Source organism: Schistocerca gregaria, chromosome 3 (assembly GCF_023897955.1).
Source record: "Schistocerca gregaria isolate iqSchGreg1 chromosome 3, iqSchGreg1.2, whole genome shotgun sequence".
Classification (NCBI taxonomy): Eukaryota; Metazoa; Arthropoda; class Insecta; order Orthoptera; family Acrididae; genus Schistocerca; species Schistocerca gregaria.
Genome location: NC_064922.1, coordinates 954,803,146 through 954,817,434, shown reverse-complemented (window position 1 = coordinate 954,817,434; position 14,289 = coordinate 954,803,146). Strand labels below are relative to the sequence as shown.

At 36.2% G+C, this 14,289-nt stretch overlaps 1 protein-coding gene and 1 non-coding gene across 10 annotated transcripts in view; both read left to right on the top strand.

The window, feature by feature from the left end:
- The window catches only part of LOC126355928 (dedicator of cytokinesis protein 1), a 452,703-nt gene that overhangs the window by 192,455 nt on the left and 245,959 nt on the right, over positions 1-14,289 (top strand). For 5 of the 9 annotated variants that reach the window (XM_050006495.1, XM_050006492.1, XM_050006490.1 and 2 more), the window contains exons 17-18: positions 890-997; positions 12,110-12,265. In XM_050006495.1, coding sequence (XP_049862452.1) covers positions 890-997; positions 12,110-12,265 — 264 coding nt within the window. The remainder of the gene's footprint in view (positions 1-889; positions 998-12,109; positions 12,266-14,289) is intronic. The other 4 variants (XM_050006496.1, XM_050006494.1, XM_050006497.1 and 1 more) reach the window with 1 other exon arrangement.
- Positions 4,739-4,813, top strand: Trnal-caa (transfer RNA leucine (anticodon CAA)). Its single transcript has one exon. It is a non-coding gene; the product is annotated as a tRNA-Leu (tRNA).

Below are 14,289 nucleotides of genomic sequence, written 5' to 3'. Positions count from 1 at the left end.
AATGTTTTAAATTCTGTATATAAATAATCATGTGTAAATGTGTGGCAGCTGAAAAATAGACCTTACTACAGTGAAAACATATGTATAATTTTGATTGGGTGAAGTAAGCAGAAAGCAGACTGTGATTAAATTATTTATTTCAAGTTTCTGCTACCAGTCACTTTTTATTTTATGCTTAATCTAACATAATGCAACGCATTTCAAACATGTTTTGTTCATCTTCAATTTTATTTTGATTGTATGTTAATTAACATTTGTGAATTTGAAATAAGTTAGTTCATTTATGAGGCAACAGAAAGCAACATTTCCCTTATGATTTCTGTTTAATGTGCTTTGTAACCTGTGTGATAGAGAATGCAGATTTTTCTTCTAATTTTGGCTGTACGGAACAGTTGTTCGTATTATTGCTTGATATTCATTACATAGGACATTACTTTTTTGTTTTATACATTGTGCTTGGAACATTCTCCATTTAGTATTATGTGTAAGAACTAATTGATTGTAGTATCTGTACAAGCTCCATTCAAAAATTATTTGTGGTAGTTTGTTTAATATAGATTTTTAGTTTTCAAATGGATTCAAGCATGAGGCAGTATATTGTAGCATTAGTCTTGCACTAACAGTGGAAGAATATGGCATGCTTTTTATACTTGTATTTTTCTAAACTGTGTACAATCTGTAGTTCAAACAACTGTACATTACTCATTCTAATATTGATAGTAAATAGACGTCAAAAGTTACTTGCAGACAATTGAACACACATCTGGTGTTGAATGCAACACTTTGGAAGTATGTTTGTTTTGCTGTGTTGTTTGACTTGAAAATCAGATGAGAGTGCGAATTCTCTGTGTCCCTTGTATGGTGGGTGTAGCAACAGCATTGTTATCAGGGACGCAGCGGAGTTCAGTACCGCAACAAGACTAAGTCTGATGCAAAGGTTGCCAAGGTGCTGGGAGCCAGCAAGCAGTACATTTGCTCACAACGAGGTTCTGAAGAGGTATGTAAATTGTTTTTGTTGATTTATATCTTTTAAGTTGTCATTAACTTCTCAGTTTTTAATGCACTTTGAAATTTTTGAGTCATTTTTATTTAAAGGGATATTGGAAATCTGAGTATTTTCATAGAATTTGTGTATGGTGGGAGGGTTTCTGGAAGACTCCTAACATTTACAGATATTTATTGCCTGTTGTACTGTATATTGATCATCACAAAGCATACATAAGCATCCTAGAAAACATTTCAGAGTTAGTTCATTATATCTAACCTTTAAGTGAAATTACACAAATGTTGAACTTCAATAGGAGATAATGCTGCTGTTGGTGATCATTGCAGTTTGATGTTACGTTTTCTTTCCTTGTTCTGTATTCAGTCTTTGTAATTAAATTTGTTACTTTCAGAAATTAAGAAGTAAATTGTAGTATGATAGTCTTAACTATTTCATATCAGTCTGTGATGAGAGAGTGTACAGTTATAATTTCTTTTTTCATTTTCCTAATGTTTTATTAATGAAACTAGTGTGACATGTTCATTGGTCTCTATTGAATAGAAGCTTTCACTTAGCATAACTGAGAAAATAGTTGCCATCTTTCAAGTCTTGGTCAACGTGATTATTATTTGTAATATTTGTATTATGTGTGGGGTAGGGAGTGGTCCTTTGCCAAACATGACCAAAGTAGCAAATGGGCTGTCTTGAGTGCAATAAAAATGGAAGTTATTGTGTTTGGGATTGTTTTTCCATTGCAATAAAAAACACAGCAAAAAAAGTGTGTTCGCTGGAGCAGAAAAGCTGGAAGTGTGTGTGTGCGTGTGCTGCTGCTGCTGCTGCTGCTCCTGATGATGATGATGGTGATTCAAAAACTGTAGTGTGAAGCTTAGATGTTGTGTAGTGTGCATTCCACCATATTAAAGAGCTCAATGAAGTAACCATTACATTATATACTTCCAACTGTCACTTGTGAAGTCTACCACTTAATCAAGATATAGCATAAAATCTAACATTGATGATATCTGTTCACTCCTCACTTGCTCATCTCATTGAAGAGTATTAAGAAAATGGTAGCTATATATCACACTTGAATAAAGACAAATGGTAAAATACACGGAATGAAAAGTTATTTATAACCTAGACAAAAAGCAGGCTGCATTTATAAGAGTTGAAGGGCATAAAAGGTAAGTAGTAGTTGAAAAGGGAACGAGAATGGGTCGTAGCCTACCCCAACCCCCCCCCCCCCCTCCCCCAACTTGTACGTTGAACAAGCAGTAAAAGAAACAAAGGAGAAATATGGAATGTGGATTAAAGTTCCTGGAGAAGAAATATAAAATTCCAGGTAAAGCTGATGACATTGTATTTCTGTCGGAGACAGCACTAGATGTGGAAGAGCAGATAAATGGAAAGGATAGAATCTTGAAAAAAACTTATGAGATGAATGTCAACAAAAGTAAAACAATGGTAATGGAATGAAGTTTAATTAAACTGAATGATGCTGAGAGAAATAGATTAGCAAATGAGGAAAGAAAGTGGTAAATGAGTTTTGATAGTCTGCAAAAAATGCAGACAGGCCATAAAGAAAAGTATTTCCGAAAAAGAGAAATTTGGTAACACTGAATACAAATTGAAGTGTTCGGATGTCTTTTCTGAAGGTATTTCTCTGTAGTGTAGCCTTGTGTGGAAGTGAAAAGTAACAATGAGGAGTTGGACAAATGAAGAATATAAGCTTTTGAAATGTGCTACAGAAGAGGCTGAAGATTAGATGGGTAGGCAGAATAAATAATCAGATGGTACTGAACTGAACTGAGGAAAAAAGAAAGTCATGGCACAACTTGGCCAAAAGAAGTGATTTGTGGATAGGACATACTTGAGGAGGCAACAACGAATCATCAAATTGGTTACGGAAGGAAGTGTGGGGGGGTAAAAATTGTAGAGGGAGACTGAGGCTTGAGTACAACAAGCAGGTTCAAATGGATGTAGGTTGCAGTAATTATTCAGAGATGAAGTATTTTGCACAGGATACGCTAGTGTGGAGAGCTGCATCTAACCAGCCCTCAGACTGAAGAAGACGACGACGACGACGACGACAACAACAATAACAATCTTTATATTGTATTCTCTTTCTTCTCTGTAATGTAAGGAAGTCGAGTTTTCATTGTGTATAATGAACTTACATGGAAAAACTCTGACTAAATTTCATCACTTCAGATCCGTGAAGGGTGACTGTTTCAATGAAAAACAATCGGGGGGGGGGGGGGGGGGGTCATTATGTAACAAACAATGATCAGCCAGATCATTGTTGTGTGCCTCCTCGTAGCACGTAGGTCCACTATTTGAATGTAAAGCAGCTGCTTATTCTTCATAGCATAGATTTTGCAAAGTCTCTCTGTTGCCAGATGCAAATGGCAGATGCCCATATACGTCACGTGAATCCATTCTGTTAAAAGAGGGGTCTTTTGTTTTCCAAATTGAAACTCAATTACATTACACACATGTATTCAGTATTGTGGATATCTGGTGACTCAGGGGATTAGAACAAATGAAATTTGTCACCATGGTTCTCGAACTGCTAGAGAACAGTTCTGAGTTTGAGAGATGGACAGTTGTGCTAAAATGTTAGTTCTTTGGGGAAGCATACATGTGATCAACAAGAATATTGATGGAATCCATTCCTTTCCGATTGCCATATTCAACTCACAGATGTGGTAGAGAGGCTCAGCTGAATGAGCCCCGTTGTACCTATATAATAGTTGCCCCACATGCCTGCAGGTTTCTACAATGCATGTGTCAATATGTTTTTCTCATTGAATACAGTGAACCATGACATCCATATACAGAGATCTCTCAAAGGCTTTTGATTGTGTAAATCATGAAATTCTGCTAGAGAAGCTCAAGTATTGTGGCATGAGTGGGACAGTCCACAAATGGTTTAATTCGTACCTAACTTGAAGAGTGCAGAAAGTTGAAATAAGCAGTTCTCATAATATGCAAAGGTCAGCACATTCCTCAAACTGGGGAACTATCAAGAATGGGGTTCCACAAGGGTCGGTCTTGGGGTCCTTTGTTGTTCTTAATATACATTAATGACTTGCCATTCTATATTCATGAAGAGGCAAAGTTAGTTTTCTTTGCCGATGATACAAGTATAGTAATCACACCTGACAAACAAGAATTAACTGATGAAATTGTTAATAATGTCTTTCAGAAAATTACTAAGTGGTTCCTTGTAAACAGACTCTCACTGAATTTTGATAAGACACAGTACATACAGTTCCGTACAGTAAATGGGTATGACACCATTAATAAATATAGACCTTAATCATAAGCATATAGCTAAGGTAGAATATTCAAAATTTTTAGGTGTGTTCATTGATGAGAGATTAAATCGGAAGAAACACATTGATGATCTGCTGAAACGTTTGAGTTCAGCTACTTATGCAATAAGGGTCCTAGCAAATTGTGGTGATAAACATCTTAGTAAATTAGCTTACTACGCCTATTTTCACTCATTGCTTGCATATGGCATAATATTTTGGGGTAATTCATCACTGAGGAATATAGTCCAGAATGAGATTTTCACTCTGCAGCAGACTGTGCGCTGATATGAAACTTCCTGGCAGATTAAAACTGTGTGCCCGACCGAGACTCGAACTCGGGACCTTTGCCTTACGCAGGCAAGTGCTCTACCATCTGAGCTACCGAAGCATGACTCACGCCCGAAGTAAAGCTGTGAGTACCGGGCGTGAGTCGTGCTTCGGTAGCTCAGTTGGTAGAGCACTTGCCCGCAAAAGGCAAAGGTCCCGAGTTCGAGTCTCGGTCGGGCACACAGTTTTAATCTGCCAGGAAGTTTCATATCAGCGCACACTCCGCTGCAGAGTGAAAATCTCATTCTGCAAACATCCCCCAGGCTGTGGCTAAGCCATGTCTCCGCAAGATCCTTTCTTTCAGGAGTGCTAGTTCTGCAAGGTTCGCAGGAGAGCTTCTGTAAAGTTTGGAAGGTAGGAGACGGATACTGGCAGAAGTAAAGCTGTGAGTACCGGGCGTGAGTCGTGCTTCAGTAGCTCAGATGGTAGAGCACTTGCCCGCGAAAGGCAAAGGTCCCGAGTTCGAGTCTCGGTTGAGCACACAGTTTAAAGCGTGTAATCAGAATAACAGCTGGAGTCCACCCAAGATCATCCTGCAGACATTTATTTAAGATGTAGGGATATTCACAGTAGCTTCTCAGGATATATACTCTCTTATGAAATTTGTTATTAACAACCAAACCCATTTCAAAAGTAATAGCAGCGTGCATAACTACAATATTAGGAGAAAGGATGATCTTCACTATTCAAGATTAAATCTAACTTTGGCACAGAAAGGGGTGAATTACACTGCCACCAAAGTCTTTGGTCACTTACCAAATAGTATCAAAAGTCTGACAGATAACCAACAAGTATTTAATAAGAAATTAAAAGAATTTCTGAGTGATAACTCCTTCTACTCCATAGAGGAATTTCTAGATATAAATTAAGAAAAAAACCAAACAAAAAAATTATTAAAAAAATAAAAAAGTTGTTATATTAACTTAATTATGTTGTTAAATTAACTTAATTATGTCATGTATTGGAAATTTGACTCGTTCTACATCATAACAAAATATCGTATTCATGATCCATGGAACTAGTATTAATCTAATCTAATCTAAAGAGAATAATGCTATAGCTGGAATGATTAACTCAGTTGAGTAACACATTTTCTTTGTTCAATAACCCAATCACAATGTAATCTTGCCAGCTGCTGTTATCACTTATTATGTCATCACATCAGTGTTGGTACTTGCAGAAGTTTTCTGTTGCATAGCTCCAACACCGTGAAGGAATATTGTGCTGAGAAATGATTTTTATACCTTTCCCAGTGTTGTATTTTGCTTTACTTAGAAGGTTAGATCAAACAATGAAAAATCCAAGATAGAATAACAGCTATGATTACTGAAATGATTTATATTTGATGCTGAAGTTCTTAGATAAGGTGTGGATACCATATACCTTCTTGTCTGGTGTTAGTGTCTACACAATTTGTCTATGATCAATAGATGCTGGTGGCTGTTGCAAAGGAATACCTGAAGGGTAACCCTGTGAGACCTTTGACCTTTTCCTTGTTGCTGTCCATCACATCGTACTCTTTGGGAAACTCATCTGAATCAAGGACTCCATGAAGCACAGATAAACATATTTAGCCTTTATATTTGAGGTTTAATGTTAAAAAGTAATTATAATGGAGAAAAATAAGTATTTAATTAATACAAGATGGGTTCCATAAAAAATGCAACCAATTGTTTCCTGACACATTGATACATCGCAGCACATTGTAACTTGCTGGGCTAGATGGAGGGAGGGTGTTAACTTCAAAATGTGTATGGTATCAGTCACCTCCAAGCTGCTGGAGAGTCAGGACATGCATTCCCGTGAACCCCATTTTGAGGTAGGAAACTTTGCTATGAATCTTTTTTGGGACCAAAGTTATGCAATCCAATTTTGCATTAAACTTGGGAAGACCACTGTTGAAACATTTCCATCAATTCAGCAAGCCTTAGAGAGTGACTACTTGTCCAAATTACAAGTTATGCAATGGCACAAGTCGTTCAGAGAGGGCCAAGAGGAGGTTGCTGACAATGCCCACAGCAGATGTCAATTAACCTCCCAAACTGGCAAAAATGTGATGTGTGTGCATGGTTGTTTGAATTCTGACAAATGGTTGAGTCTTCAATTGATAGAAGAAAGTCTAACCATGATTTTTAAAAAAAAAGCTTTATTGTATTGTGACAGAAGATTTGAACACAAGAATCCCAAAACTGTCGACTGATGAACGAATGGACATGTGAGTGCTATAGTGCCAAGAACTCTTGGAAATGTGTGAAGATGATCGAAAACTTTTAAACTTTGTTAGCCCTGTTGATGACCATGTATTATCATGTATGGCATGAAGGCAATAAGACAAGAGTTCTGAGTAGCACATCCAAATGTCGCTTGGCCATGCATAAAAAGGCCTAGGGTCAAAACATGCTCATTGTCACCTTTGACATTGGAACCATTGAATTTCTACCAACTGGGACCACTGCACTGTGAATGCAGCTTTCTGTTTGAAAAGGAGGCTCACCCATTGCCAAAACAACATCAAGGATGAGTGGAAACATTGAGACACAACTGAAAACATCCAGGCTCGTGTTACATCACCTCTAAAGAATATTCCAGAGAAGGCTTTCCAGTATTGAAAACACTGCCTCCAGGAGTGTATTGATGCAGGAGGGTGCTATTTCAAAAAATTTTTACTATTTGTACAAACGCATTGAATAAAAAATTATTTATGAATTTAGTCACATTATTTATGGAACCCACCTTGTATGTTGCTATAAACTTAAAAGTTCTTCCACACAGTAGTGGTGGCTTGAAAACAGAATAATTTACCACATATCTAATAGAGCAAAACTTCTCAAAAACAGGTAGCCCAGGAGAGAAAATAAATGTCCATTATTAAAAAGTGTCATTTATGGTGTAATGGCTTGTAAACTTGTATTTTATTTACTGAGTGACAGTGTAGATGTATCTAATGTCTTCTGGAAGGCGAAGAACATGGCATCAACCTATTGCCATACCTTCTGCTCCCAGGCTAGAAGTTGGTGAAATCAAGATAACATTCTCTTTAACCATTGTGTTTTGCAGTCACTCCAACAAATGTGGCTAGCCATTACTGTCATATGGCTCTTTAATAGAAGAAGACATTTCTTTTTATCGAGAAAAATAAACTAAACAATATATTCTGTGTGACGGCGCTGCCTTAGAGCATAACATACTTTGACACATTGAAAATCTGTAATTTTTGAGTGTCAAATGTGGAATGGAAATTTAACCGTCTTTTTTGTACACTGACTTCTTTACATTTACTAGAAGTTACCACTATTGATAATTTTCAAGCTAAGATAAACTAGCCCATCAATATTTTTGAAACAAAACTCTAAGCACTAAACACCATAAAAATGAAATTGCTCGGCTGTCTTTTTTTTTTCCATAGGTGGATTTGTAAAATCTAATTATGAAACACTGATATTGCACCTTTTTGCAATAAGATAAAACATACAATATAGATTATGTGTATCTTGAGGTCTATATAATGTTATGAACTTTTTTCTTGACCATGAAGACAATAAAAAACAATGAAAATATAATTTATTGAGGAATTTGCAGTGAAGAATATACTTTCCATTAACAGGGCAGATTATTCTCTTGTTTGGAATGGAAAATGACAGATTTCAGAAGCCAAATGACATATTACTTACCTTCAATGGAGGTTTTTGTTAAATATTTTCCTTACTTTGTATTCCTTTCATGTAGCATTGCCCTATAATTTGTTTTTTAGGGTAATGTCAACTGCTCAAGCTGCAGTTGACATCTTTAGGTGCTGCTGTATGAATTTGTCTGTCTGTTCATCTTGAGCAACAGGATCTGTTGGACAAAGAGTATTCCACGGCGCATTTTAGAGCATTAGAGCTGAATTGGCCTGTGTTATACCATGTTGTGACATCTCACTAGGACATTTAAAGACATTGCAAGAGTAATGATATCAGTATACTACCTGAAAGCAGGGAATGACCATAGATGCCTGAGTTGTTAGTATGGTGTTTATGTAGCAACTGCACAAGAATATAATAAGAGTATAGAGTGAACAGCTGCCTTATGGGAATTCTCAATTACAAACAGCTCCTTATTCACTTACAGAGTGAGTTTAGGAAATATCATTCCATTACTGGTAATCTGACAGTGCTGGAGGTGACTATACAGCAGGCTTTCCTACTCAAACAACACCTAGTAAATATATTTTTTGATCCCTTGAAGGTCTGTGTACTATATGGAGACATACTGTACTTTGGCAGTCATATCCATTGCTAAAGTGCTTTGTGTAGGAGTACTGCACATTGACTTCTAATTTCTGACAGAGAAAGTAGCGTTTGTTTACAAAAATGTTCAAATGTGTGTGAAATCTTATGGGACTTAACTGCTAAGGTCATCAGTCCCTAAGCTTATGCACTACTTAACCTAAATTATCCTAAGGACAAACACACACACACACACACCCATGCCCGAGGGAGGACTCGAACCTCCGCCAGGACCAGCTGCACAGTCCATGACTGCAGTGCCTTAGACTGCTCGGCTAATCCCACGTGGTTGTTTGTTTACTTCCACCGTGCTAAGTTCTTTTGTCTAAACCCTGACCTCTTTGGAAAGTGATTGACACAGTTCTGAGTGTGAGTTTCAGTAAGATTTTGGGATCTAATTTTGGGCAACAAGCTCTCTTTGCTACTACATATGAGGTATGTGGAGCCATTGTTCTTCAAGACACTGGGCATCTTGGAGTGCTACAAACGCAAGTCTTGAAGAACCAACAGTATGTGCCTGCTCCAGTTTTATGAGGCCTTCATGTGGTCTGTGTTGGCGTATGGGTATTACACATTTTGATTAACAAGGACTTCAGAGTTGAAGATATAGATGCCACTAACCATGAGGGAGAGTCTAAGGTTGCTGACAGATGCCAACACAATCAGCTCCATTCCTTGCCTCTGTGGTGAGGCTAGTTAGCCACTATTAACAATCCAGTGCATCAAGCCCAGCAGTATTTGACTGGTCCAAAGTTGCTGGTATTCTCTTGGCTGAGTTATCAATTTTGGAAATGGCACTTGCAAATTGCATATGAGTAAAAATCCATTTGAGAACGACATAAAAAAGAATCTTGTAACATTTGATGTTCTAATATCAGTCTTTACTGAGAGCTAGCTTTAGCACCAACTCTAGTTTCTAATGAAGCCTACAATTATGTTCGATTTAACTGAGCGCAAGAAAGACTGATCTCCTGATTACATTAGATAGTAACTGCTTTGTTGTTTGCCCCTGACAAGTTTCCGTATCCTTTTTCTGAATGAACAATGAGGTCATTGTCTTATAATTCAGATATATTCATGATGGTGGAATCAGTGGATCTCGTGAGATGTTTTCAAAATGTGGAGTCCCATATTGCTTGACATCCTGATTCCACAGCAAACCATTCAGTATGTTCCCAGCAGAGAAACGAGTGCAGTCCATCTAGAACACCTTCCTTAAGCTACAAGTTATAAGAAGGAGATGATAGTCTGCTGGGTAGTAGAAAATGTGCAAATAAATTAATGTGTTATTCCCTATGGTGACAGAAATGACACACTTGTGTATAGTGTTAGTGCAGTACAAATTCAACTGACTGTTTTGTATCATGATGACCATAACAACTGATTTTGTCTACTGATATGCCACTTATTTTAGGTGATAATGAAACAAATGTATATTATATTGTTTTATATTCCACTGTGCCTAAATTATAAGGCATAGAATTTTAGTTTTTATCGTGGTGGCGGGCTCATATAAAGGATCAAGTAGCCACTATACACGAATACTCATTTAATTCCTTCTGTCAGAACATTTGCATTTTAAGAACAAGATGTATTAGCAGGCTTAGGTTTAGTGTTCAAGTTGGTAGACGTATGTATATGGAAAGAGTGGATGGAAATAAGTGAATCACTTCCAGTTAACTTTTTATTTCAATTTAAAATTTTAATCACATTCATATTGCAAAGTATGGTCTCTAATAGCACTCTTTAGAACTCCGAAAATCTAAAAAAAAAAAAAATCATCGCAGTAGTTGTTTATAATTCAAATAACAGGTAGATTAGAACTACATTTTTCAATGCTGCAGGTCCTGCTTTAATGTTAAGCTTGCATGTAAATGAGAGGAAAGGGGTGTGGGGCTTTTGACGCTAGAGTCTCTCTCTTATCTAGGTCACCCATCACTTGTCAGCACTCAGTCGTGGTCGGTCTGTAGTGCTCCATATTATTTTATGTGAAATGCTTACTATAGAGGTCTTTTAAAATTCTTGGCAAACAGTTAATCAACTTTAAGGGAAATGTTGTAAGTATGCTTTTTAAAAATTAAAGATGTGTGTGATGATAGCAGCATTGAAATTTTAGATAAATTAATTCACAGATATAAACTTTGTGAGGTTTTACAATTTAAAATGTATAGCAAGTTCTCTCTCTCTCTCTCTCTCTCTCTCTCTCTCTCTCTCTCTCTCTCTGTGTGTGTGTGTGTGTGTGTGTGTGTGTGTGTGTGTGTGTTTCTCTGTTTCAATGCACATTCTTAGTAAAAATATAAAATATCTTGAGTTGTTAATTCTGCAGTTCATGTTGTATCTTTCCAACACCCTTGTTAGTGAGTAGATCGGTGTATTCTGTGATTAGAGGGTTTTAAAATATGTTAGATTACTATTGAACTGAGTTTTTGTTACATACAGGTGCTTGAAAAAGGATCTGGCACAGGTGAGTATGATCTGGATTTTTATATAGAGCTAATTTTCTATAAAAATCATAGTGTGCACAAATTTGTTAGGTGGCTCTTCTAGTTGGAAGCATATTTACAAGTCAGAACTTGGCTAATTATTTTATAAAGTTTCTGTAGCATATATACATAGTGACTATCACTATTATGAAGTAAGGAGTGATGTGGAATTATTATTAGTATTACTTGCAAAATTACCAAGCTGCAACATATAAATTTGGTAATTACCAGACAGCAGCTTTAGAGAGAGAGTAAATTATAGTATGTTAAAAGTATCAGTATGTTTCAGTTAAATTTTTTAAATTATTCATTTTTCATTTTTAAATTAGTAGCTGTATATGTAAAAAGTAAGTTACAGCCTATTCTTGAATAATTATTTTTATAAAATTTTAGTTTAAACAGAAATGTTTGCCAGTACACAGCAGGTTAACCTATTAATGTTTTGGAATTAATGATAAGAGCTGCATTTCCATATGCATTGTATTTCAACGCCACAGTTGTCTGGATTGTTGTCAGTTATGAGATTTGATTACTGTGTCACATTTAATAATACCAGTTACTGAAGTTTTCTGGCTGTTTTCTATTGTGGTTTGTCATTGCTACTGATGAGTAATTATTGAGAGCACTATTCACATAATAGCCAAGTAGCAACATAATATCATTACTGACAGTCACAGTTTCATGTTTAGTGCATAATTGTATTGCAGTCATATCTTTATTTGACAGGTTGAACTGTGCGTGAAAATCCTCAGTGACATCATGGATCTTCTATTTCGACCGGATATTGGCACCACTATACATGATATAAAAGAAATAATGCTGACTGTTTTACGAACTGTTATACAAACTGTGATAGCCATGGACCGAGACAGCCCATTAGTGGTGAGTGAAAACATATTATTTATTGTTTGAGAAAATATAATAAAATTAATTTTTGTTTTGTTTGGTCCTTGGCTAGATAATATACTACTGACAATGTTTTGGAAAAATGCCGTAAGGTCAAACATACTTTTCTTCTTGATGAATTAAACTAACGTATTACCTCTTTCATTTGTGGTATCCATTAAAGTTTCACACTGGAGGTTCAGTCTTCAGTTTGTGCCCTACTTTGTTTGCCTTGAAGATTTAAATTTAGTTCATTGATGTTTGTAAACGTGTTACCTAAAAAGGCACCTTGAAACAGTGAGTTTCTATCAAAAAATCAACCTTTCTGTTCAGGACTGTATTCTGAAAAAAATATGCATCTCATTCTTCAGATCCAAGTATGAAAAAGGAGAGATGTATGTAAACTTCTCATGTCCTCACACAGTTGTTTGGAAAAGATTTTTTAGTGGCTAAGATTTATTGAAGTTAACAAATTTTATGGTCACATTAAGAGCATTGCTATAACTGATGGATAACTTTAATGCAACAGATGCCTTCCTATGAATCAGGCAGTAGCTACTAGAATAGTTTTTATGTTATTTTTAATAACCTGTACAGCTCTATTGATTATTCAATGCATGGCCTTCACTCTGTCGATGCTGATATCAGTGCAGTTCCCCCATGGTACTTTAATCTCCTCAAGATAATACAAGTAATTTAGTAGAGCAAATGATTCAACTCCAGTATTATGTGTTGGTAGAGAAATGTATAAAAGGAAAGCTTCCAGTAATGTCTTTCCAAACTGATACCGAATTATTATCGCTTATCACGGGAGCCCATCTGTGCTGCTAGATTCATCTGTTTGGAATGGAAATTTGCATGGTTTGTAATTATAAATTAGTTCTTTCTTTATATTGGTTGCTAAAGATCTGATGGACTGAGCTACTATCATTTGGAAGTGAGATCAGAGTCTCCCAAAGTGGAATGTTCAAAAAGATTTTCTGCATTTGAATAGTCTGCATCTCCTTAAGCTATTTTATATCTGACTAAGGAAGAAGCCAAAGTTGCTTTTTGTTTTACTGTTGTTGTTGTTTGAACCAAAAATGTATTTAATTTTAATATTTCATTATGCTTTCAAAAGATAAATTCAACATATTTTTTCTTTGACTTTGCCATGAACAGATTCCAAATGACGACATATTTCAGTTGGAACCACAGTGCTATTTGGGGGAACTTTGCATCTTATAAAACACTGAGAATTACAATTATTGGTCATGAATCTTAAAGATATATAACTTTCATCATACTGATGAAATTTTTATTGACTGCTTTGAACTGAATACTAGTAGAAGCATTAACTGATGTTTTTTCTTTTGAGGTGGTTACTACATTTTACTGGGTTGTTCTTCTTATCTTCATTTATTGATGCATATCAGCTAAAGAAGTAGCACATTTTTTTTTAATTATTCAAAGGGGTTATCCTTTTTTAGTTAAACTTGAATTTGTTCCTTATTTATTATTATTTGATGAAGAAATAACCAGAACCTAACAGCAACATTCATTTCACAATTTTTGTTCCAGTTAAGATTAGATCGTCATTCTGCAGTTATTTTTTACTCATTGTTAACTCACCAAATGATTCTACCCACTCTGTCGTTGAAAACTTGTAGTCCTCATCATCATTAGGATAGTGGCAAGACTGGAAATGGAAAGATTGGAACTTGTACGGGTGTTGACCGCGATGTTGAGCACCCCACAGACCATCATCATAATCATCATCATCATTATTATCTGCCATATCATGACACGAGGTTCTACGCCTTCTTCACCTGGGCCATTGGGGAGTTTCGTGCACAAAACTGTTAGCTAAGAGACATGTTTTTTGACCAGGGTTTGATGACAAAATTGTCCGTTTTGTTGCTACTTGTGAGCAGTGTGCCCAACCACGGGCAACTCGCAGGGCATCTCTGTACCCCTGGCCAACGCCATGCCAGCCATGGGAACGGATTAATTTAGAATGAGATTTTCACTCTGCAGTGGAG